The sequence below is a fragment of the Anser cygnoides genome, chromosome 16 (assembly GCF_040182565.1).
Source record: "Anser cygnoides isolate HZ-2024a breed goose chromosome 16, Taihu_goose_T2T_genome, whole genome shotgun sequence".
In the NCBI taxonomy this organism is placed as follows: domain Eukaryota; kingdom Metazoa; phylum Chordata; class Aves; order Anseriformes; family Anatidae; genus Anser; species Anser cygnoides.
Window position 1 is genome coordinate 6689995 of NC_089888.1, and position 25902 is coordinate 6715896.

Consider the following 25902-nt stretch of genomic DNA (forward strand, 5'->3'; position numbering starts at 1 on the left):
CAAATGAAAATATTGACATTCAGCTGAGAAAGGATCAAGGAAGCAAATCTGTCCTAAACTTGCCTCCTGATAGAGGCAATGAAACACAAAACAACTTGGGTTTGCTGCCTGGGAGCACATTGCTCAGATTTGGCATAATCCAAGATCAGAGTAAGCAGAAATACACTAAGGGTGCTCTCTGTGTTTTGATCTGACAGTTGCCATTTGGGCTGTGTATGTAAAACTTCATTTTGGAAAGCTCACACTTCTCCTTTCCCCAGGTGTTTCACACAGTCTTCAGTAAAAATATCTGTAACTCATACATGTATATATATATATATTTTTTTTTTCTTTTGGCATTTCCACTTATATTAAGGGTCATTGTGAATTAAAAATATGGTTTGAAGGGAAGTGGCCATGGTTTCCAAGTTTCAGTTTTTGACTTTTTCTTTGAGGTTTCACATAAAACCCTTACACTGAAAGCAAACCTGAGACTTTGATCCAAAAAGGATCCGAGTATAGTTCTAGTTCAGGGCTGCTGAAGAAATGTGACATTTCAGAGATGAAGTCAGATAAAATTTATGAATTCTTTAAATCAAATAGATTTGGCATTCCCCCCCCCCCTTCAGATTTACAAGCCATCATTGCTTTTCAGCACAGAATTGTAGCATTGTAAAAAAAAATACACCACCAAAAAACAAAACAAAACAACAAAAAAACACAAAACACATTATATGTGTCTTTTCTGAAGGTGGCATTGCAGTTGAAAGAGTCACTCAGTGTAACCAAAGAGACTTTGTCCCCATATTTTGTGTGCAAGCCAAGAGACTTTTCAGTTGGGTTAAAACATCTCTGGTCCAGCACTATTTGTACATATGACTTGCTGATCACTACCTGGCAGTACAAACATTTTAGCTTCTGTACTTGAAGTGATGGAAAATTTGAACATGACTGCATCGTGGTATATTTTGGGACATTTTGGGAATAAGACACTGTAAAATTAGGAAACTGTCACTATTTAAAGCTGTCCTGAACCCATTAATAAGTCACCGATCAAAGGATTGCAGAAATTCCAGCCAACCTTAGCAATTTTAGTTTGCAGTAGAAATTAACAAAAATTAATGTCTCTGAGCTGAGGGGAGAGAAGTAACTAAACAGAAGTAGGTACCATTTCTAAGGCTTTGTAATAGGGAGTCTGACATGCCATTATGTTGATTTTTGAAAAGGAACCCACATAAAGTAAAGTAGGTTAGAACTGAAGAACAGCACCAAAACAAGAGCCCAGTAACAGCAAAGTCTGGATTTGGATGCTCGTTCTGGAATGGCACAAGAGAACCTTTGGTGTTTGCTCTATGTATGCTGCCAAGATCTCTCTGATACCTCTCAAAATTGAGGCCAATTTCTCTGCTGGAATCAAAGATATAATGTCACAGAAATGTTTCCCAGAAGTATTTCTAAACTGCCAAGCTAAACATATGCTTATCATCCGTCAGATTTCACTTCTTATACAGAGATGGATTCTGCTAAAAAGTGTGACTTTAGGAGTGTCCTATAGGCTAAACAATGATGGAGGGATTGCTTTTCAAATAGAGAGGGATTTTTTGATAAATGGGGCTGGTGGGGTCTGAACTTTAAACAGTAAAGTGGCTGCATGCCAAGTATGGCAAATTGCTGAGGAAGACAAAAATTAGAAGTATATCCTTTCAGTTGATCACTCAATCCCTTGGGACTGCCCCTAAAGCAGTAAATTCTGCATACAATACGTAGAAGTTCTATAAGCATTTGAAAGATACTGAGTGCCCTCAACTTCTATTGATTACAGTTCTGTATCTTTGTAGAATATAAATGATGAATTGCTTGATTCAGTAGCTCTAAACAAAAGAAGAGCCTAGATGGAAAATGTTTAGAAGAACCCATTTAATAAGCTAGCACAGAAAAGATGTCAAAGCTTTCTTCATACAAATACTTTCAGCAGCAATCATAGAAGCATATCCATGGATTTATGAACTCTCATTATTTTGATGTATTGCTGCATTTCTGCCTAAAAATAAAATGAAATGTGTTAAGTTTGGCCTGAGATGAAATACTGAGTTTCCAGTACTAAAATGTTTCAATTATTCATACTGAAAGATCAGGAAACTAGCAAGGAGATAAACATTGTTGTTCATATACTGACAAAGTGTGCCAACTGTTAGAAACATGTGTTTCTATTTCAGAATAATCTAATTAACATTAGCAGGAGTGTCAAGTTATTAACGTATTCTTCTGAACAAAGTTATCAGGCTCTGATTTAAACTTCACTTTCACTCAATTAAATGTATAGCTAATTTTGCCATCATTCAAGTAACACTCATAAAAAAAAAAAAAAAGGAGAGAGAGAAAGAAAGAAAATCATACATCATACACCTGTTACTGAAGATTTCAAATTTCTGTATTAAAATGTCATTGTCAGGAGTTCTGGCCTGAAGATTTGATTCACAGCTATCTCCACATAAGAGTGAGCACACGCAAATCAGAATGGTGTTAGAGAGAAATCTGAGAGCCCACTTGAGATACATACTTCAGAAATATCTCCACAGGAAATAACTCAATAACTAAGATTAAACAAGGTGGGGTCTGGTTTAAAGTAACCTTGGTTATATCTCTTTTCTTTTCTTTCCTTTTTTTTTTTTTTTTAATCTGTGTTTTCCAGTTTATCACTAAACTCAGTGAGAAGGCTCCCTTCATTTTGATGGAGCCACAGAAATTTCAGAAGCAAGATGTGGTTATCACTGCTGAAATTAAACCAAGGAAAGAGAAGATCTAGTTAGTGGTCAAATAAGCACTATTTATACTAGAAGACAATATTTTTCAAAACCTTTGAAGACTGATATTCTCACAGCATGAAGGACTACAACAATGTTGTGAGGTAACTACAACTACAGATTAGTAAGCAAACTTCCATGATCAGCAATCCAATGTTGTTGGAAAAAAATTTTTACCTATCTCTATTTATTTATTATTGATTATCATTAATTGTAAAGACTCTGACTACTGCAATATCTGACTGATGATTTTTCATTTTTCATGAAGGTCGTTAGCATATTCATCTGGATATTGCAATCACTTTCAAGTATTATAACTCAGCTGCCATACAGATTACCTAATTATACAGCATTCACCTATAAAGAAAAATACCTCAGATATGAGAACTATACCAATAAAGGCAACGATTCACAGTCTGAGCGGAACTTTATTTATAATTTGCAGAGACGGAACTTAAAATATACTCAAACATTTGGAAATTCAAAAGCAAAACCCCTTGCAAACAGTACCTTCAATTCAACATAGCAATGCTCAATCTGATCAGACTGTGATTTTTCTTTGAGCCTGAGTATTGATGTTTCTTTAAGTTGGGGTTTGCACAGAGCTTTTATGGTGGCATCTCAAGGAAAAAAAACAATGGGGAAATGGGAATGTCTTCACTTATCTCATAAACACCATTGATCAGTTCTAGTTGTCAGTGAGGGATGACATGATTTGCGAGCCAATTCCCATGCAGAGGTTGGAGTTGGGGGCCACTGTACAGCATGGAGATGCTCAAAAATTGTATTCAAGAGTTTCTGAAGCTGCTCAGTGCCCTGGTTATTTATACAGCAGCTACAGCACCGTTATGGTTTTCTTTACTCTCATCTGTAACGCTGAAGTATGTCAACACATCCCGTAATAGTACTCTCAGCACCCTGAAAGCCCTCCCTGCTGGAAACCTGCAGCTCTTTGTTTCACCCTCACGCTTGGATAGATGCTCGGATAACTTTATCATCATCTTGCATGTTGTTTGGCTTTCTGATGAGACCTCTTAAACCATGCAATGGCATCAGGATTCAAATTCAAACTCTCCTTTTCCAAAAGTATATTCTAAACTCAATCAGCTGTTAGAGGGGTAACATTTGAAACAGAGAATGGTTTATACAATTGATGGAGCTCACCCCCTGTATCTTCACTAGTTTGTTTCATCTAAAAATGTCCATTATATATAATATCATATGTTTTTACTGAAAGTTTAATAAGAAGTGACTTCTATGAAGCTCAGTTAGAACAGCAACAGTAAAACAAAAAGATCCCTATCAAACTACTGAAGCAATGAAATATATATCAGAGTCCCAAATGACCTTCATAAATTCTTGTTCACCAACAGTGATATTTGTTAACAGCAAAATTAACTTTTATTACTTTCTTTCTGTGACTTGTATTTGCCAACACTCATTTTTGAAGCTCCTCAGATCAAGCAGAACAGATAAATTAAATTAGTTTCAGTGGCCAAGATGCGAAGACACAAACATAACTCTGAGGTTTATATTAAGCCATGATTTGAAGAACTTCATATAATGTACTATACACTGGAGGCTAATGGAGAGAAAGAAAAGGAAAAGAGCTGCTCTATCTGATGCTTGTACAACATCTTCTGGATGCTGTATACATAAAGAGCTACCTCCCAGCCTGACACGCAGCATACAGTACTCTGCATGGGGGGAAAAAAAAAAAAGCCTAAATAAAATCCAGTCTTTCACTGATGAAGTGACAATAGGACTGTGCTCTGAGCAAATACTATGGACAAGTTTTCAACATAGAGACACAGATGAGACTCTGAGGTGCCAAAACAGAAGCAGGCGTAGTCTTCTCTTGATTCAGATGAGAGTAAAAAATGTCTGAGATGCAAAAACGTGTTTACTATTTCAAACAGGAGGGGAAATAAAGTGGATCCCAATACTTTAAAAATTTTTTTTTTTTTTTTTTTTTTTTTTTTAGTGAAGGTCATGCAGGTGACAACAGTAACAGATGATCGTTTTTTTGGAATCTGTTTTACTGGTTACCTCAATAGCCACAGCCATGAGACTGTCGAACCTTGAGAGTACAGAACTAATGGGCAGGCCATGGCAAGCCCATGGAGATGCAACAGGTGATCTGAGCTGATCTCTTGGGGGGGGGGTGGGATAAGTACTTCCCACAGGACCTGAGGGTCAAGAATGAAGTGTCTCCCTTCCAATCGCTTTATTGCTTTCTCTTTTCCCATCACCCATGGATCCCTGCAACCTTTTTTTCTCCAACGTTTCTCTGTGGGTACCTGAAGGACCAGGAAATGCAGGGAGGGAGAATGGCGTGTAGACACATCTGGACAGCTTGACACACCACGGGGTAGGATCATGACACTTTTTATAATGGTGCTGCTGCTGACTACTGGGCATACCTGTGATGCTATCATGACACCAGTATTGTACCCCTGCAAGGCGCTCATCTAAGTGAGAGCCATAGTATCTTTCAAGTCCTGCAAAGGTTACCACGGGGAAGAGCCTCTGCTAGGCTAGTTTACTTGTTTTCTGTTGTTCATACTGGTGTCTCTGTCTCAGTGCCAAGGAGATAGACTTAATACAGCACCACTGAACACTAACCTTGGCCCTCACTGTGAAAAATTTGCTAAGTGACATATAACAGGGACATATGATTCATTTTTATCCTATCAAGATTGTCTACAGGCAGCAGGCAATATGTTTTTTAACATACTGCCTTTATACTGGAGCTTTCCTTGACATGTTTGTGCTGTTTATGAAGAGAAGAGGTTAGGATCCTTGGCAGAAATGTAAATTGCTTTAATATTTTCTTAACAATTCTTTGGCTTGAATTTATGTGAGAAACCAGATGTGAGGATTTATGAAGGACACTTATGATAGGTCTGCTCTGCAAAAACTGAAGAGCAAAAATCAATAAATAGCATTAAAATAAATAAATAAATACAAAATAAAAATTGAAAGTATCTCAAAACTACTCTGCTCCATCTATATGCAAGTTCCTAGAAATGCACCAATATCTTCTAGTGCTCTGCCTGTGCATTAATCAAATGATTTGAAATGAGACAAGAGACCAATCTGAAGTGCAAAAGAAACTAAAGAGATAAAATTAATCTTGCTCCAACTTGACTTCCTAAATTTTGCAGCTGCTCCAGTATTTTGTAAAGTTCCTGAGGCTTATCTAGTGAAAGTAACTATGAAGTACCCATGGGTAAATGTCAATGCTTTAGTGTAGATTGGCATGAGGCCTTACCCTGCCCCCCTTCTGATGATGGAAATCCTGTATGGGGTCTTGCTTTGGTCCAATGAAGGGGAAAATCACTATAGCCCGAACTGGAGATGTGTTTGCTTGGTTAGCTGGGAATGCAAGTGTGCAAAATTTCTTAAAGAAGCTTATTCCTAAAACATAAACTCTAAATGTGCAAAAGCAAGTTATCTGTGAGTCCTTAATTTTACTGATGGGTGACTTTTGGCATGGGACATGTGGCCTTTGAAAGAAGGAGGTTATTTTTTAAAAAGTTAATAACCATATATATGTATATATACATTTGAGAATCTCTATCTACGGATAAGGAAAAATAAATAAAATCTTGCCTCATGGATAAAATCAAAAAATGGCAGAGCTGGGAGAAACATTATTTCATGGATATCAGAAACTTTAGTCTAAAATGACTGTTGTGTGCAAACATTTTTACTATACCAGAGCAGGGTGCCCAAAGAGCTAGCTCAAGGCTCCCTGTAGCTTTTCCCAGGTCCAAGAGACAGGTATTTCTAGAATTCCCACTTCAGACTAACATGTTATTCTTACTCCAAAACTTACTTTTTTTTTTTTTTTGGAAATAGTCCCCATATTCCTGAAGAGTCTTAATTTCCCTTTCCCAAACATGTTGAAAACTGCTGCCTTTATACTTCTCCAGGAAAACACTATAGCCTGGCCATTCATATGGACTTGAATCAAATAAATTCACTCCAGAATAGCCAGTATAAGAAATTACCTCTGTTTCTGAGAAATACCAAATAAATCAATTTCCAGTGTTGTATGTCCTTGAATCGGCTTAATAACCAGGACTTATATGTCCCAACTGGAGGAAAAACAAACAAACAGAAAAAAAAACCACCCGATCTCCAGATTCAAAATTCACATTGGTGTTACTGTTACCCCAAATCTTGGCTCTGCACTGCCCTGGATGAGGCAAAGCACCAGGCCCTGCTGTGCAGGGGAGGGTGCTTGTCTTTCGGCTTGAATTGAGAGAAGAGCACAGTGCTGCAGTCCCTGTCCTGGATCCCAGGCACAGAGCTTTGATCGGCTTTATATTTCACTGCAAAACTTTGTGGTAATGTCAGACCCAGAGATGTTCTCAAACATGAAACGTTAGAGCCAGACAATCGTTGTTTGGAAGACAGAAATGTGTGCTCTATGCTGAGACTGCAAAGCAGCAGCTGCAGTTTTAATTAAAACTTATGTCCTGTATATCTTTGTGTGTTTGAGTGTTTCTTTGTTTTTAATGAATTTTTTAGATAAAGGGAGCTTTTTTAAATTATACTTCTGCCTCCTGGTGCATGCCTTCCTTATTCATTTTTGCTATCATGCCTTTTTTTCAATTTACATTAACAGATTAGGCCATATCAGAGCTTCTGAGTATATTAAAGGTGACGGTAGCAAAACACAGCTCCATTTCTTGATCTATTCGGTAAGAGTCTCTTTAGCCACCCCTCTTTGTGCCCCTCCCCACCACACACACTGTAATTACTGTGACATATATGGATCTTAAGCATATTTGACAAAGTGTAATGAATGAAGTCTCAACGATCATCAAGAAAATGCCTCAACATTTGCATAAATTAACATTGCCATCATTCTGGGGATCTGTAGGTTAAGATTAGGGATTTTTAATGTGGGTGATTTGACTGTAATATCAATTCCTGAATAGCTGTTGTTCCAATGGATTTCATCACATAGAGCAGTTTGACCTTTATAAGAGCTGAACCCACACTTATGTCCAACAGAAGTCAGAGGAGAATTTTTTGGCTGCTTGAAATCAAAACCTTAGATCTTTGCAAATGGGCAAACATGAGGAACAGGGAAGCTAAAGGAAAACTAGCGGGAGCTGGAGATAAAGCAGATGGAAGCCAAAAGCTTTAAAACGAGAGAAAATAATTAACCAGAAGAAGAAAGAGTTTAATCTAATGTGAAGTTAAATTAAAATTAAGAAGCAAATCACAAAAGAATTGAAAAAAATAGCATTAAACACAACACATGGATCATGGCCTAGGTCTCCAGATACAGGACTCTGTATTCATTGTTTGGATGATACATGAAAGAGAATTCCTTGCCATTAGCTTGATAACACAACAAGAGGTGATAGGAATTTGCCTGCTTGACAATTAATAAATAGATTCAAGGAAACAACTGAACTATATTAAAATGCTGGCAGCTAATTTTCCTGATGTTTTCTTTCTTGCTTGCTTTTTCTTGCTTATGCAGACGACTTCTTTAGTTTTCTTTTTATAGGCTAAGACAAAAAGCAAATCTTCCTTCCTATGTAGAAAGCAGAACAATTTTAGTAATTCTGTCCCTTGAAAAACAGGGAAATTTAATTTAAATTTGGTTCCAAGGAACTAGGCAAGAAAAAGGATAATTGGGATGAAGTAGACTTAGTTCTGATTTCCCAGTCCTGCCAGAGATTTTTTCTTTTTTTCTCTTCTGTCAAGACTCAATATCTTACAAGCTGCTTGCTACAATTTTACTCTTCATGCAAAATAATTGCTGAGCATAAACTGTGTTTATATCAATCATTGTAGAAATGTAAACAAAATAGAAGCAGTAGAATTATGAATGAAGACTTGATTAAGAAGTGACAGCAAAGATTTGTGATAATGAAAGGATGAATAGCACTTGTTTGGTTATGTGCCAGTTACTTGCAATTAATTTTGCTAGCTAGCGAGCAGGACACCTGCTGGCTTGCAGTCAGAGTGGGCATTTTCTACTCATGTCGGTATGCATCTATCCATTCTTCTGTACTAAGATATTTGTAATTATTTATGATTATGGGCTGGAATAACGAAAGCACAGAAGGTCTAACAACCCTGACAGTAGTTCCTGTTGAATTTTGGTGCTCTGATCATAAACTGTTGTCTCCAGACCTTAGAGCCCTGGCTTTTCACCACAGGTGCTCCTACCTGCCTGCTGACGAGCATGCCCAGAGCCCCCACTTCACGGGGCTGACAGAGCAAGTTCTCAATTCACAAACTAGTTGGAGGGTGTTCGCCTTTCTAAACAGATAACGGGGCATCCTAGATTGATCTACCATAAAAATCTACACCTTGCAGATGTGAAATGAACGCTAAACCTTATTATATAGTACCAGTCAATGCGAAAGATCCCTTGACTCATAGGAACGTTGTCCAAGGCATCAGCTGCTGGCAGCTTGGACACAAGCCTGGGGAGCAGGCACTGCGCCCTGGGTGCCCATACCTTATCACAGAAAGGTCAGATTCTTAGAGTGAAAATAAGTGTCACAAAAATGCCATAGCACAGGATAGTCACTTGAGAAGGGGCAGATATGGGTCCTGGATCCTGCTCAGTAAAATGGTTAGCCAGGACCAAGAAGCCTGGCTTTTCTTCCTAGTGAACACATTTGCATATAGAAGCAGTTTTCCATGGCGAATTCATGAGTTTCGTTTATAGAGATGGATTAACTGAAATGGATGAGAAGAGAAAATGTCATATGATTTTTTTTTTTTTTTAAATCATGCAGCAAACAAGTGACAGACCAGGACAGCATGCCCGTGGTGTAATGATACTCCAGTCTCTCCTTCTGATCACATGCCTATCTTGCAGCTCACTTAAAGAAAACCAAATAAGCCTAGATCAAACCTCTGGAAAAAAAACATAGCACAATGTGTCCACACGTTCAATGAAACTATTCCCTTATGCTTCTTAGACTCTAAAAAATGCACATTTTTATCTACTAGCTGAAGTATTTAACTAGTCCCAAACGTAGGGTGATGACTAATCAATCCCTGGCCGATCAATCTATTGAATTCAGGAACAACCAACAGCTCACCAGTAGCTTTGCAAAAGCCAGTGTATGAGAAGAATTTCAAAACAAGATGCAAGTTTGAACAGGTCCAATGTTTCTTTCTGTTACAGACAAATTACAAAGAAAGTTGTCTGAATCTTAGTACAGAAGGTAAGATTATTAAAATGCAAAGTGTTTTTTTTTGCTGGTTGTATGATTAGGACCATGAAGGAAAACTAGGATGTGAAAGTAAAAGAAGGAAACCTAATGATTCTTTTAATTAAAGGAATGATTAAACTTGAAGACTTGTTAGATCTCACATTTTCATTAGCAAACATTTCTATTTATTTATTTATTTATTTATTTATTTTTCTTCATTTGTTGAAACTCTTCCAGATACTGTGTGCAATTTACCAAGTGTGATTTATGGAGCCAGCCCAACCTCTGCCGAAATCCACAGGAGGCTTTACATTGATTACAAAAGTCAGTCATTACAGAAGCAAAAAAATTTTTGATGAATTCTCACTGCAGCCATAGCTTTGTGAATCCCAATGTCTTTATGTTAAATACTACTGATGTCACAAAATTTTAGGAATGCAATTAGTTTTTTTTTTTCCCTCTAATATTACTTAGATGTAAATAAATTTAGGACCTATGAGTGGAGATTATAAATTTCCTTCCCTGTTATTATTCTATGTCATTGTAAACACTGGACGTAGTCAAATTATTGAGATGTCTCTCAATCTTGAGAGCCAGCTAATATAATGATATCTGCTAATTTATCAGAACAATATTAGCAGTTAATGAGGTTGCATTTAGTTGGTGCCAAGTAATTAAACAGAATGTAATGAAGTGCTAAATATATCTAAAACTAAGCTTTGGTATTTTAATATAGAAGTTGTGTGTGTGAGAGAAAGCAGGAAAAAGAGAGAGAAAGAGAGTCAATATCATTTAATCTTCTATGCTTCTGTCATTCACTGAAATACACTTCACTGCATAGCTGAAAACTAGAGAAATGAAATATATATTTTAATTTGTAGTTATGCTGAAACTTTCACCAAACTCACAGAATTAGCTCACCTAAAGTTTTAGTCAATTAAAACTGTTAAAACATGGTTAAAACTGAATGTACATGTTCATGCATACATCCATACTAAATAATTACAGTTTAAAAATTAAGTTTTTCTCAGAGGTACCTTTGCATACAAAATTCAGATGTCAAGGTCCAAAAGACGAGGTGAAACTTCCCCCAAATCTTTGGTCACTAAAGTTTCACAGAAAATCTGCAGAACAGTGAAGCTATTTGTCTTGCAGAATTTCCTGACAGATACAGCCCAAAGGCACCCTCTGTTTTGGCACACATAGCTCAAAATGGAGCAAGAGAAAGTCTGGTCCAGTTCTGGATCCATGCCTGGCTTTTGCTGGGCAGAAACTGGAAATTTAAAATGCTCAGCGTTTTCCCTACCTCAGGCTGCTGCACATTCTCTACCTGTTCCTGATTCAGTATCTAACAGATATCATTTTCTCTTCCCAGTTAGATAACACTATGTAATGTAGGTGAGAAATATAGTGATCAAGTGAATATGTAGCTAATTGCAGACAGGAAGATATTTCGATTCCAGTAGTTCTTTATTGGTTTGAATTAGGTTTAATCCTGCTCAGAACTCTGCTTTTAAAATCTTGCTTCCAGTATTTGGGAGTAAACCCACTATCACTCACCTCTTGTTAAAATAAACACATCAGTAAAGATTCATCTTTAATAAAATTTCATAGGTTATATATGCAGAAATGCACATATAGTAGAATATATATGCTGTATTTTAAAATCATTAAAAACACACCATTTTATTGATAAAAACACTTAAACTCTCTCCTTTTCTCTCCCTGTGCTTCTCTCGGGAGCTTTAAACTCAAACGACTCTAATAAAATATGAATGCTTCCATTGATTTATTGTTAATAGCAAATAAATAAATTTAGGGGAGAAAATGTACTTTGAGGCATTATTGTCACTGAGGGACCAACAATGTCTTCAGTTTTCATATATCTGTACAGAAATCTGTTGAGAATCTCTTTTGCATATTCATGGACATGATCATTCTAGTAAACACTATCTGTAAGTAAAACTTTTCATTCCTTTACCATACTACCTAGTTTACAGACAAAAAAAAAGTCATTATTAGCATTTTTGGTAAAAGTTAATATTAAAAACATAATTTCTAGAATGAAGCAAGGAGGATGCTTATACAAATGATTAAAAAGAAAAATTAGCAATAGTCTCAAGATCATTGCTTTAGAGCTTCTCTATGAAATTAACTTGCCATGTCTTTTCGTCACTTGATACACAGATGCCTGTTGTGCCTTTTTTTAGTGTTATTTTGCTGCCTTTCCTCTTAAGTGCTGTTATTTCTTTGAAATGTAAAATCATTTGTAAAATTATGATAAAGACATACTTAAAGCATCCTTCAGAAGATTTAAAAGCACAAAAGTTTAAAAGCAAATATCCGTGCCTTTTATATGAATGGTGAAAATACCAGAAATAAGCAAACCCCAAGTCTGGATCTGCTCGTGTGGATTGCAACACTGGCTTCCTGCAGCCTAACCTGCACTACAGCAGACAGCAGTGCAGAGTCTGAAAGAAAGAGCTCCTTTTCATTTCTGAATCAATCCAAAGTTGCCAGTAAGATTTCCATTGGACCTCTTGGGTCTCCAAGGGCACTGCACAGTGCTGTGGTGCATGGATGTACCAACACAGGCAGAGAATTTTGTGGCATGATGAAGGAAAAGTACTTTGGAACACCTAAGGAAATTATCTGGGCCAGATTTTCATAGTCAAATGTCCAAAGCAATCCACACGCTGCAGTTGTGCAACAAGAGAATACAGACTATTGTCGACTACATTGCTGAGTGAGATTTGCGCTAGCAGTCTTCAGCAATTACCCCATTCTAGCAGCCACTACTCAAAAGTAAGAATCAGAAAGAGCCAGAGAAACCTCATTGGGGTAGTCGGTTTTAGTGACAGCTGTGAGTTTTCCTGGACATTTTCTTCCTACCAATTTATTGATCATTGTGTATAACATAATTCATTTGTATTAGATGGACCTTTGGAGAGCAAATGTTCATCAAGACCTTTTGGTTTTGGCAGAGACTGGGTGAAGATGACCGACTCCTGCTGCTTACTCAGCACTTAGCTTATGCCTGAGACTAACGGAGATCTAGAAAAGAAGCTTTCTTTTGCTTACATCTGCTAAGGAATGTAATGAAAGAAAGGTGTTGTCACAGCACATCTAACACACTGTTATAGCAAGGGTCCTATGAAATTGACTGGATATGGGCACTTCATTACTTTTTTTGAAATAGGACCTCTAATATCTTGGTAGAACACCAGAGTGGAGCAAAAGCCTAAGTCAGGTTGGTTTCAAGTTGTCTTTGGTCTTCACTGGCTTTGGGACTTAATATATATATAATATATATATATATGTACTTTTAGTATATATGTGAATTTGAAAGGATCAAAATATCTTTGAACATTTGGCCTTTAATGATGATATGCCCCCATTTACCTATCTGTATGTTGATAATGATTATCTTTTACCTTTGAGGTCTGCAGATCAAAGGGACCTTTTGAAATGATCTCGAGAAAAGAGATCCCTATTAACTGTAAAAGTTAAAGCTTACTGAGCCCAAATCAACTTCACATTAAACATGATATTTTTATGGTTTATGCAATGCTGGCTCAATGTTTCCCATAACTTCTGATTTCTCTAAGAATTTCCTGGAAGAAGAAAATTCTTCAGAAATCGCTGTTTCTGACTAAAATGCCATTGAAGAGTGTTTTTTTTTTTTTTTTAATGGGTCTTTGTGCTTATTAAAAAGCAGTGCAATCAATTGCTGTAGCTCTACAAGGTTTTCCTTTAGTTATTCTAATGTTGATAAAAAAGGAACCAGGAATAGCTTGAACTGCTTTATTTGATACGGGTATTACTGGCAATGTATTTGCCTTAATGAGAAAAGCCAACACCACCGTGGACTTTTATTTTTCTTTTTCTTCTGTTGTTTTGTTTATTGCTGTAGCATTTTAAAATACTTTTATTTCAGATTCTGTGCTCAATTTAGGGCTTAAAGTAAATATTATGCTTTGCACTGCTGCTCAAATGAAGCTCATAGTGTAGAACCTACTGGTAGCAGAGTTTGACTTATATTTCACATTTCACAAATGTTATGAAGTCTTACTTAACAAAAAATCAGAGTTTCACAGCCTAAAGCTTGTTATTTAAAACCAACCTTTTTTGGGTAAATCAAACTCAGTACAACTTAGTAATAAAAGTTTACCTCCAGTACCTCCATAATTCCCTACAGTTGCTGAATAAAAACATGCTACTGCAATGCCACCCAGCTTTGTCAAACAGTAAGAAAATACCTCAGAAAGCATTCTTCCTAGTTTCACAGAGATTTATGAGCGAAAAAGAAAAAAAAGAAGCCCACTCTGTAATAACTTTTTGCAGCTGAAGGCTTATTTACAAAAATGTGATATTTGTCTTAGATTATAATTCACTGTAAGTAGAATTATTTCACAGATTTTTCATGCAGATTGGGTGCTACACATTTTGCCCTAATCCGTTTAAACAAGACTATCATTCCCCCAATCTAGACACGAGCTGTGATTCACCTCATGTAATTTCAGCCCTGGAGAAAAATCTGGTTTACAGGGGAAGCCAGCGGCTCAGCTCCCTCCAGAGCTGAGGGAGGGAAGCACAAACCTCTCGGGAGCAATTCCTCTCCTTCATGCAAGTCTAATGTAGGTGGAGAGCCCTGCTTTCCCTCTGAGTTGAGAAGGAGCCTAAATGCTGAGCTGAGCTCCAGATCTGGGGGTCACCTGCACCCAAACCCGCACATCCGAACCTTGCACAGGCATCCTTGCTAGCAGCACAGTTGTGCCTTCCTCTGCTGGTCACCCGACAGGGCCTTGTGTAACTGGGGCTGTAGGAAGTCCCTGACAAAGAGCAATAGCAATTCATTTCATTAAATGATCAAGAAGAACTACAGGCAAGGATTTATGTTTTCCAGAATCCCTTGCACCGGTAAGCTGCAGCCGAGCACTTACAATATAAAATCCTTGGACAGAAATTGAGACCTGCCTGAAGTGTACTTACTGCAGCGGGGTAGTGGATGACCTTGGATGAGGTGGCTGGGTACCAGTTCAGATAAATATTAAGTGGAACAATAAACTTAATGGTTCTTTTGAAAAATGCAGCGTGGCTCAGACTCTAATCTGGTTTGTTTAACAGTGAAAAACATTTTCCCTCATAAGCTTCATTTTTTTTTTCCCTTGCATGGACTTAGTTCAATTGGAGACTTCTAACTCTGTGCTACAGAAATAAAATGACTTAATGTGTACCTTTAAACCGGGTCATTAATCTTCCATCATTCACCTCCTTTATTATGCCTTAGCTTACATTTAATGGAATATTTAACTGCCTTAAGAGGAACAATAAATTGAAGTCAATGCTTCCCTTCAAGTTTTTATCCATAATTTCACAGAAATAAAAGAAAAACTGTTGACTGGGAACCATTGTGATGTTTTCTTAATAGCATTTTTTTGTGAGTATACAGTGAAATTCCATTTCAAAACGTGCTAACAAAATTAAAAAAAAAGAAAAAGAAAAAGGATGGTTTATAATTCCTCAGCTTCAAAAGCTGCAGAGTGTAATGCACGGAAGGGTTTTTCCTTGGTTATCCTGGGAGACCACACGCTTTTTAGTGCTTGATGCAAGGTTCTAAAAAGAAAAGCTTTTCTCCCTTGATTTTGAATAATATATTGTTCAAAAAATAAAGCATATCTTTGAGGACAGGTATCCTCAAAACACTTTCTAAAAATAATGAATTCAGAAATTCCCTTTCCACTGCTCACACCCAAATTTCTTTCCCCACAGAGGATTCAGATAATAGTGAACCTTTCCCAACCAAAACCTCACCCCAAGTATTGAAACGTGGAGCATACCCTGAAGATAGCAACACACCAGGTAGAAAATAATCCGTAACAATTTTCTGCAGAGACATCAGATCTGTGGGCTGGTGCTTCATGCCCACCGCCAGCCTTCCTCTCGCAGGGAAATCCGTGGGGTTTCTGCAGTCAGGAGGGGTGAGTCCCTCTGCTCCCACAGAACAAGCACGTGGATGGCATCACCAACGAATTGTTTGGTGGAGACATAGGATGAGATCATAACACCAGGAAGCTAATTCCCCTCTGTTCCCAGTCACTCACAGGGAATCTATTTCACACTGGAAGAGCCCCAGAGTCCTACTCGGGCTGCAGCTGTCCTGGCACACTAACTACAGAACAAGACCCAGCAAAAGAGTGTTTCCATCCTATTATACCTGCCAAAATCATGCTCACATGACTGTTACGGTTTTAGTATGCCCCGCCTGACCTGCCATTGTGCCACAATTTTTAGAGAAATGAAAACTGGAAAATCCCAAGAAAATATTTCACAATCCCACATGTAAATACTCTGGCAGCTTTGAGATTCATTTTGCCATGTGCCAGGATGGTGGCGAAATGGCTCTGCCAGTGGAGTTCTGGGGACACTACAGAGACATGCTGGCTGCCAGATGACTCTGCTGAACAGCCTTTTCCAGATCAACATCCTTTCCTTTCTCTTTCTTCTTCTCTAATTATTTATTTATTTTTAAGGAAGAATGCCTACAACATTAACAAATAGCTGTCACTGTACATATGCCATACCTCTGTGCCCACCAGAAAGATGGGATGTGCTCTGATGCATACCGACAATGATAAAAACTACAGTGGAGCCAAAGGGCCTGTCTGCTGCATTGAAAACTACTTAGAAGAAATGTAAATGAAATGTAATTTAAAAAGCTTTTTTCATTATTGACCAAACTTTTTTGTATTATGACATGAAGAGAAAGCAGTCTCTTGCCCCAACCCAGGCGAAGGTGCTGCACGAGACTGGCCCTTCCCCAGTCAATGCAGGCAGCAGTTTCCTGCTCTGTAGGTTTTGACCTTGTCCAGATGGTCTTCACAAGTTTCAGATCCTATTACTCATTCCTCCAGGAAGTACAATTTCTGGTGCCATGTAAGTGCCAAGAAGTAGGATCAAACTGATAGGTACATGGAGCACACTGTGCAGGCTTCCACAGCCAGGTCAGTTGCACTGCTCTGCAAGCTTTACATATAAATCACGGTTATTGCTATTTACCCTCTAAGCAGGGAATCTGGCAAAGTTAGGAGTGAGTCCAATGCATCTGAACCAGATGGCCTTTGAAGAAGTTGTCCAGGAAATCATATATTTGTATCAAGTGTGCTCTGAGAGGATAGAAAGGAGCCAGGAATCTTAAGTGCCTCTCCATTCTCTGCTCGCTTATCCATCTCGTGGGATAGATCCCTTTCAGTCTTATTTGAGAACGAATTAACTTTCAAAATTGCTTTAGAATCAACTGAATGTGAATGGCAAGTTTTCTGTTGGCTTCAGGAAGCAGCACTGCAAGTGGGGATTTTTTGTTTTTATTTATTTTTCTGGGAGATTGCAAAATAGAAACCTCCCCCAGATTTCTTCCCTTTCTGCAGACAGCACACAAGATTAGTCCTAAGTGTAAAAATCCAGCAAAGAGTAATAGAGAAATGAGCACAGCCTCGGTGTGTGCCAGGGACGGGGTTGCTCAGGGCTGAGGTGACACGTGCTCCTGCTCACCATGAGGCTGGTGGCTTTAGCACGCCTCCGGGATGAGCAGCCACGGTACTGTGCTCAGCATCTGCCAGCTGCCGTGCCAGGCTCCGCAGTCAGCCTTGGCGATGCCAGGGCAATTTGTGCCGACGCAGGCAAAGATCACAGAAACCCTCGTCACTTCTCTTGGCAACCTCTGTAATCACAGATGTGCAGAAAAGGCTGGGACAGGATGGGGTGTCAGGAGTCAGAAGTAAGGCCAAGTCAGATCATTAGGAACTGTTTTCCTCTGTCCCTAGTTTTTGTACACGGAAACAGCTCATCTTTTAAGGATAACCTTTCTGTTATCAGGGAGTCTCTGGCCTCTTTAACGACTTATCAGGGAAAGCATTCCAGAGAGGTATGGTTATTACACTCTTAGATGTGGAAAACCATGAACATATACTACAAGGGCGTTACCAGATTTCACTCCTGTGTGAACAATTAGAGTTACACACATTCTGAGCAGATATTGTTAGAGATTAAAATGTGCTTAGCTTGCATGCTGACTGGAGACACACTGCTTGAAAATCTGCCTTTGCTCACATCTCCTGAAAAGGAGAGAGTAAGGTGCTAAGACACAAGCCTATATATATATATATATATGTGCAAATTTCGTGCTTTGCAGATGTGGGTCAACGTATTGGCTTCATCAAAAGGAAGCAGCCGAGCTCTCCTGAAAGGGAGCACACCTGCAGACGTGCTGCCACACTGACTCTGTGCACTGGATGTGGTGGAATGGGGGAAGCACCCCACAAGAGCTGTGCAGTGCATACATGGGGCCTGACACATATCATGCTCAGCTGTCATCCTACCAGGACTCTCTCTTGCTTCAGGGAAACAGGATTTGTCCCTTAATAGTGTTTGCTCCAGTCTTTGCAACTGCTATAATGTAGACCTTAAGCAAAGTTATGAATAAGACCAATTAGGAAAGTAACATTATTTTATTAAATCACATTAAGTATTAAGGGATCATAATTTACACATAGTCAGCATACATAATCTTATTCCTAGGGCAAAAAGTGTAACCCTAACTCGATACTAAAACCGGAGAGAAAATGAATCTGCATAACATCAAATTATTTAATGTCTAGATCACAATAACACACTGCAGGTAGTGAAAGTTATCTGGGCATCAGGCAGTAGTGAGGCAGCTTTAAAATGGCTTATATTAATCCTGGAAAATCAGTAATTCTATCTGAATTGGTATTTTCTCTTCACAGCTTTTGTTTGGATAAGCAAAAATTTAAAGAAGGAAAACCATTTTTTTTTACAGTATTGTAGGGAGTTGAATAAAATTATTCTACTTTTCACTAACTGTAGAAGAGGTGTTTTGGTTAGACGCTTATCTAATGTCCTCTTCTTCTAGATTTTGTATATTGTGAATGTTTCAGGATCAGTTGGGAATGGAAATCCAGATGGCATAATGGAGGTAAGAAACTTCTATTCGAGTCCTAAGGATAGCAATGACAAATTGCTGTAGAAAGGTCAAATACTTTGTGATAGTTCAACTCACTGGAGGCGGACTAGTTAATGAAAACCTTATCCAGTTGTTGCACGTTACACTCTTCCATGGAAAATTTTACTTTTAACTTCTCTCACCCCCGTGACTGTTATAGAGCAGGGATTTGACTTTCCTCCAGTGTTTAATGAGATAGCGAAGGAAGCAGATGAAGACGGTATGTGACGTAGGATGGATAAGCATGGAAAATATCAATAGTAGCTCAGTATACACAACAGTGAAGGGTCAAAAGGATGAATACGTGCTGGCGTTAAGTATCAGCGCTTCCAGCATGTAGATAGCACTCTTCAGAAGCAGAAGGCATAGTCTGCCCAGCCTCACGCCTGCATTTCCATTCTGAACACTGAGAGCAATCACATAAGCTCTGATAGCATTTTGGTAGGTATGGCCTGTTGTGATGAGTTGTAATCAGCGTTTACTTCACAGATAAAAAGAGCTCTAAAGTCAATGACAACAGAAACACAATTTTTCCTGTTGATTTCTTTCCTTTTGTGCTCCTAAAGTGGCTTCTTTTCATTTCAGCCCAAAGAGACCACAGCTACAGTTCACTTCCATAATGACACAGCTAGGAAAGAGCAACTCATTTCAACCAAATCCTGCTTCTCCTGGAGGCCTCAGACACTTAACCCTGACAGTCTCTCTTTGAAGGACAAATTATCGTTATGCTAGTACTACTGCCCAGGAAAAAAATGTGTATAGTAGGGTTTACATGCCAAATGGCTGATTCTAATCTACTATTGTCATCGTTTAGTAATCATAAAGGTAATAGGTGTGTTTTATCTAAGCACGCTGCATAAGTGTTTTGTGTTTTGGAAATCCCAGCCATGTTTCCTGCTCACCTGGTGCATGCTATGGGACAAGCAGATGTTCAAATATCAGAGTAACTATTAAATTTCCATCAATCAAACCAAAATAGGATGCATGTTTCTAGTTTGAGCCCCCTGCTATTTGATCTGCGTGTAAAATGTAGTTATTTTTTAAAAATAATGCAGTTTTAAAACACAACATTGAGCCATTCTAAATGAGTACCAATACTTCGCAGAAGCCTGGACTCTGACCTTTCCAGGATACACTACCACTAATGATACACCTTAGAAACTAGCAAAGCTCCTTTATCCATTATGATTAATGCAGTTTTATTTGGACCATATGTTGTTCTTCCAACATTAGACAGATCTGATAGCACCAGCTTAGGAACTGGCTTAACTTCTGAAGATATAAATAGCCTTACTGAAACCAGGGAGAGCTCAGTACACACTAAAATAAAGCCTGTGCTTAGGCAGTTTGCTCCGTTAGGGTTATAGGTGTGAGAGAGAGACTGAAAGTTCAGGTCTCGTGTGCAAGAGACCCGGCTGAAAGATGTGTAATGGGTGCAAGTGAAAAAAGTGGGGAAAAAAAAAAAACGGGGTGTTCAGGGCTGTGCCCCACATCCCAACACAGAGCAGACAAGGTGCGATGCTAGAGGTAAACCTGGAAGTAGCATTTAACTGACAAATGTCAGATGTATGTCCCTAAGTTTAGATCCCCAGACTGCCCACTCCCGACACCACTGAGCCCCAAATCTAATTGGTGCAGGATTTACGTGCTGCTGAGGCTCCCTTCTTCATCTGGCTTGCAACGCTCAAATTAGCAGGCACTTTCAAAATGAACCTAGCAGAGTAATTTCTGCATAAAACACAACCTGGAGAGCAGAGAACCAAAGATACTGCTCTCATATCAAAGCAGCAGTGTTTTGAGGACCTGTTACTGCCCCACAGGTGCTGTGGTCCCAGCCCGCGTGTGGCTGAGCAGAAGGGATGGCACGCGGATGCAGCCAGGGAAAATAGTCACTTTGGGAAATTGTGCTCCATTCCCACCCCTTCATCGCAGCATCCCCTGACAGCTGAAGAGCTGCGATTTGATCAGTTTCTGCACTGATATTAACAGACCTACAGTCCAAGATATAAAGCGCAGCTGAGAGAGGAAAAAGTCCAGAGGCTTTTGCTTGAAGGGCTGTAATAGTTTTATTTCTCCTGCACAGATTATAGAACAATTTCACTGTCTCAGGTTTATACGGTGAATAGAAAATTCAGTTTCAAGTGATTGGGTTTAGATTTCCAAGTAGCTGTTAAAATAGAGCCCAAATATAATGGAACATTGCTGTCATCTGAGGGCTCTTTGGTGTTCTTCATGAAAGGAGCTCAGTTCAAAAAGGAATGAGTACCTACAACCTAAAATATCTCGGCACATTTGACAACCTCATTGAAAACCTCAGCGGAGAGGCCTATTCTCAATTTTACAGGTGACAATCGAGGCAGAAAGTGTGGGGTTGCGTGAATGTTTCTTCTACTGATGTTCACAACTTTGTTTGAACAAGTCTTCGCCCAACAGTTTTGCTCATACCCCGTATCAGCAAAGCATTTGGACACATTCTGTACCTTAACAGTGTGAGTTTTCCCAGTGAATTCTTTGACAGTTCCCTGCCCTACAAATCTTTAAAGATTCAGGGCTTGGATTCACACAGAATGTGGCACAAGTAAGAAAGAAAAGTATGTGATGGTTTCTTATTTGTTTCTGTATTTGTGGCATTTTCTACTGCTTTATAAAAGTGCTCATTATCACAGCCTCATCTACCTTGTCATCTGTACTGAGACAAGGAAAGAAAACATTTGCATATATAATGAAGAAGGTAAATAAAGCACTGCCCTGTAGGTTCTTCATGGAAAAACCTAGGATATTGCTGATACTGTTGCCCCTCTTTGGTTGTTTTATGCGAAGATTCAGCCATACATGTCAGAAATGGTGCGTGGATATGAAGAACTAATCAAGAGCAAGCTGCTGGAGAGCACAATACACACAATACTTAAATGGTACCAAGTTCCAGGGTCTCACAGCATAAATGGAGATGTCTCATTAAAGAGACCCATCACTGTATACAGAATCCTTTTTTACTAATCATCTCCTCTTCTCCTTTTTTCTCACTCTCAGTGCTTTGGTTTGTGATCTGCTTCCAAAAAAAAAAAAAAAATAGAATTCTCTAGCTTGGAAAGCAAGAAATCAAATTTCAAAGTTAATACCTGATTCTCATCTTCGTGTATATTTTATTTTGTTGTTTTCATTTTTAGCTGCTGTGTAAATTTTCCCCTCTCCCTTGAGAAATTTTGCTTGGAAACAGACCTGAAACTTCACAGCTTTTATTCCCTTTTTCCTGACTGTCCTAATCCTTACAATACATAACTTTGAGTTCTTTGTGGTTGTTGAGCTGCTTCTCTATTCATCTTTGAACCATCTTGGTGGCTGAGAAATAGATAGCAATACTAACATTGAACAACAGTAAAATAGAGGTAGTAAAAGGGCTATTGCCCCCAAATGCACAAAAACAAATCTCCACATGATTAACAAACAGCTTTTTGGCTGGTTGAATTCAGCTCTGCCTGCAGGCAGAACTGTGCTAAGGATGCTTGGGTACCTCTGCCACCACTTCCAGTTCCCAGCTGGCACCCAGGGTGAACGTTCCCAGGGGAAAGGGATTTCAGACCACAGGAGCTGAAAACCCAGACTGCCTACTCCTCAATTTTCAGTGTTTGAGGAGAACCAACCTCGAGTGGACCATAGACTTTTCAGTGTTCAGACTGCCAGCTTTCCCATAGCAATGTATTTCCGGTGGCAATACAGGTCCAGAACTATTATGTTCTACAAGGACCAACCTGTGTTATAATTTGTTTAAAGAATCCATACTGTTATTAGCTGAACATATCCACTTTTGGCTGACCCCTACCTATTCATAGCAGAGAGAACCAAGGGACAAATTATATCCTTCTGCTTCTGATGTAGATAAATATGATCATATAAAAATTACTCCTTCATTTACGGAAATTGCCTTTCAGTCTTAAAAGAGATGTGTGTGTCCATTGTACCTCTTTCTTGATCAGATATTATTTGAATCATCATCTCTATGATTCACAGTATGCACCCTTATAATTTTTCCAGCTACATCTCTTAGTAATATCTCCAGAGAGAACTAATTATGCATGCAAAGACGACTCACAGAAAAACTGTTGCTAACAAATCATCCAAAATCCCAATTCTTAGCAAGTTTTTCTTTTCTCTTCCTGCACTGATATGATCTTTTTGTTTCAACCCCCTTTTAACTGTTTTACCTCCAGTCCCTGCTCCTCCAGTATCTTTCGAAAGGAATGATGCTAATAACAGACAGAGTTCAAATCAGTTATTTTTTCTTTTTGTCAAAACTTACTGAAAGAAAAATAAGATAAAGATATCAAAACCTGTCCAATAAAGAAATCTTTGCCTTCCCAGCCTCCTCAAGGAATCATCTCGAGGAAGTGTGATTTGTCTCTGATGACAGAGACAAAATTAGAGAATGTACTAAACAGTCACCTGTGAGAAGGTGGGATTGGATTTTTCATTACATTTTTTAAAGTATAAAAGCCCTCATCACTGTTCAAAAGAGAACCATCACAGAACCTTAACATGATTTTACATCTGGTCAAGAGATTGCTCAGAAATGATATGTTAGTAGAAAACATAGAATATAATGTGCCACACAGGAAGAAATTCATATTGCTTGGACCATCAAGGAATGGTTTTAATATTTTTAATTTCAGGAGGGCTGTATTTGGTAACTCAAGCAATGGAAGCTGATTACATAGCATTTTAATTATACAAAAACGCTGTGTTTTGAAGGCAGCAGACTCCAAATGAACTGGGAAAAATCTTGCAGAGGAATCAGAATATCCTTGTCATTCCTAAGAGTCCATAGAGTTTCTTGTGAAGAATTTTTTTTTTTTTTTAGAAAAAATAGTTTTACTCTGATGTTGCACAGCAGCAGACAAACTCTGAGAACTTGCGAACACTTCCTTTGTCTTTTCTTGCCAGATTTGACTCAGAAAGGGCAGCGAGTACAATACAGACAAAACCCCCCAGTTTAGCAACACTACACCTTACCCATGCCACTTGTTGGGCACTGTACTGCTCTATGGCTCGTGTCCTTGCACTGGGTGTTCAGAGGCTGGTGCTGTACTGAAAGCACGCACAACACGGACTCCTGATGGCTCTTGAACAGGAGGACGTTTATTGCCATTTTTCACCACTACATATACTTTCCCTGTAGCCCCACACGCTGTCCACACGCCTGAATCTGTGTTACAATCGGTTAGAGACCCTCGGACACGCGCCTTGAGCCAGCCGGCAATTGGCCACTGTCCAAAACTCATCTTTAACACTGTAGCCAATTTACTTTATCTCGTCCTTGCTCAAGTTTTTGGTTCTACCCCTGTTTTCCTCGTTATCTCTACCTCAGGGACGTGTGAAACAGCGCGAAGCCACCTGCGAATTCCTTTCCCACAAAACAGCACAAAGCTCCCTGCGAATTCTTCTCCCACACTCTACCAAACTGCCCATTTTACAGACCCTTTCTGTTCATATTTTTAGTGATTTTTTTGGTCTTTATAGGACCCCAGGTCAGAAGGATTGTTATAACTAGAGGTGCACAGCTAATTCTTCAACTTATGGAGTTCATTAATATAATTCATTTTTATTTAATAAAAATTGGCTATTTCAATTTGCTTAAATCAACAGGAGTATCCCATGCCCTCAGCACTCACAGTAGTATCTGAGAACCTAAGAACTCATTGGTTTAAAACTAAAGGCTTAGACTGGAGTTCTTTGCTGGATCAGTGTGCAGAGGGACTACCTTCCTTGTAAAGCTATCCCAAAAGTTTTATCAATAGTCAGAATTTCCTGTTTGGCCTCACATTTCTCCGACATTTTGTGACAAGGGTTTTTTCATATGGCCCTATGATTCCTTATACAGATGAATCCTGACTGCTGATATTTTCAAGTCATATTTAACACTATTGTACAACAATCATTCAAAAATGTGTTCACATTCTTCCTTTTCTAATCAATAGCTAAAGCAATTGTCAGTAAAAGTCAAATAGGAAATTATGAGAGCTTAAAGGAGAAAATTGCCCCAGTATGCCCTTCTCAAAAGTCTATAAGAAACTGATTTCATTACAAGTTATTTCCCTAGGTTTGGGCTTTTCTCAATTGCTGATGATTGATGTGGCAAATTTTATTTTCACATTTAATAGATTTTAATCTGTAAAACATTTCTGTATCAAAATGAATCTGGAGATGCTTTTTATGAGGTTTACCTCCCAATAAACTCCTGCAGAATTCTCCCAAGCTGGCAATGAGCCTGTCATTTCAAGCTTAGCAGCATATTCTCAGCAATAGTTAGAAAAGCTGTACCCTTGTGACAGCTTTACAGTGCAGTAATATCACTTTGTCCATAACCTTGAAGAAGCTGCTGTCCGGGTTACTACTGTCACATTGGAAAACATTTTTCTTCTTTCCTGTATTAAGTCTATAGGTCTGCAAGTGACAATAATTAAACACAAAGCTAGGGTTTGGGGCCCAGTGCACCACCTAGAATAAGCCGATATAACTCATTTGACATAAACAGCCCTGCGTTGCCTCTCATACAAAAAATCGTGCCCTCAATAGATAAGAATTTGTAAAGCAACGAAATAAATCAATTGCAGAGGCAATCCATAGATTTACAATATCACTAGAAAAGAAAGAAACATCTTTTAGACAGAAAAATCTTGACTGCGGTGGAACCACCATTTGGCAACACCTGCTAATGTGGAAAGAAATATTTAGTCTAACTGAGATTTTTTTTTATTATTTTAGTTCTGAGGATTTCCACAGTAGAAGTTAATGTCTTACCCTAAAAGTAGATTTTCTCTCTTTACAATAAGTAAATAAATAAAAAAGAAAAAACCCTACCAGCAAAGAACTTTACTAGGAAACTGAATTGCCCTCTCAA

The 25902-nt window shown here is 38.5% G+C and overlaps 1 protein-coding gene and 1 long non-coding RNA gene across 3 annotated transcripts in view; one reads left to right on the forward strand and one right to left on the reverse strand.

Moving 5' to 3' along the window:
• CBLN4 (cerebellin 4 precursor) overlaps positions 1 to 20720 on the forward strand; it is a 69423-nt gene extending 48703 nt beyond the window's left edge. The window contains exons 5-6 of one of the 2 annotated variants that reach the window (XM_048072600.2): positions 18918 to 18980; positions 19593 to 20720. In XM_048072600.2, coding sequence (XP_047928557.2) covers positions 18918 to 18980; positions 19593 to 19739 — 210 coding nt within the window. In that variant the 3' untranslated portion in view covers positions 19740 to 20720. Of the gene's footprint in view, positions 1 to 2671; positions 3091 to 18917; positions 18981 to 19592 lie in introns of those variants that run through there. The other variant, XM_048072599.2, reaches the window with a different exon arrangement.
• LOC136786486 (uncharacterized) overlaps positions 1 to 25902 on the reverse strand; it is a 58587-nt gene that overhangs the window by 10378 nt on the left and 22307 nt on the right. The gene's annotated exons all lie outside the window — the stretch shown is intronic.